General features: G+C 41.6%; 1 protein-coding gene across 1 annotated transcript in view; it reads right to left on the minus strand.

The window, feature by feature from the left end:
• ccdc88b (coiled-coil domain containing 88B) overlaps positions 1–973 on the minus strand; it is a 42,141-nt gene that overhangs the window by 18,835 nt on the left and 22,333 nt on the right. Inside the window, exon 19 of the mRNA XM_032528104.1 lies at positions 355–753. Within this exon, the coding sequence (XP_032383995.1) occupies positions 355–753 (399 nt within the window). The remainder of the gene's footprint in view (positions 1–354; positions 754–973) is intronic.

The following is a 973-nucleotide window of genomic DNA, read 5'->3' on the forward strand; positions in this document are numbered from 1 at the left end:
TGTGTGTGTGTGTGTGTGTGTGTGTGTATTAAAAGAGAGAGAGAGAGAGACACTAAGGACTAGAGCAAGAAAGCAGCAGTCGAGATAAGGAAGATTAACAGTAGCCGAGGTGACATTATAAAAACTGATGAGCAGAGATAAAGTGGTAGTTCTGGAAATAAAGTGCTGCACTCGTGGAAGTGGCGACCTACTGTGAGTTGATAGTCATCAAGCATCCCTAGAGCAAGAATTTCAACATAATATAGATCATCTCCATCACACAGGAGCTGCGACGAACCACACAGACATCCTGCAATGAGATTCAACGGCTCTGACACATCATTCACAAAAATATATTCAAACACAGATACACACCTCTCTTTCCAGCTCGATCAACCTCTCACTCAGCTGCCTCTCTGTCTCTCCTGTGGCATAGTCATGCGTCATGGAAAGGTTAAGACATACGCCAGCTGCAGGGGATTGATCCAGATGTGCCATCTCCTGGGTGATTGTGTGACAAATGTGATTTTTGTTTGATGAGTCTGATTTTGAGTTAGACGTAGCGTCCACCTCCGCATTTCCTCTTCTGTTGTCCAAATGAAGAAGAGATTCACTTTTCTGAAGGCTCTTTGAGAGCGACTCTATTCTCTCCTGTGATTGGTTGAGATAATTGGTTGTTGTCTTAAGTTCAGCCTCAGCATTTTCCAGTTTCTGGCTCAGACGTTCGACTTCAGTAGACAGTTTCTGAGAACGTGCCTGCTCATTGGATAGATCCTGAGAAGAAAGATAAGAAGCAGTGCAGCTTTCAAAGATTACTATCTCTGGAAAATAAAACAGTAATCTTCATAAAACAGATCAAAAGTACAAGACACAATTAGTTTTACTCATTATACATTCTTAAAAGGACCAATCTTCATATGATCACTTTAAGGAAATTACTAGAAGTGTTGGGTCCTTGTAAATTCTGGAGTGTGGTCTAGACCTACTCTATCTG

Source organism: Etheostoma spectabile, chromosome 10, assembly GCF_008692095.1.
Source record: "Etheostoma spectabile isolate EspeVRDwgs_2016 chromosome 10, UIUC_Espe_1.0, whole genome shotgun sequence".
NCBI lineage: Eukaryota > Metazoa > Chordata > Actinopteri > Perciformes > Percidae > Etheostoma > Etheostoma spectabile.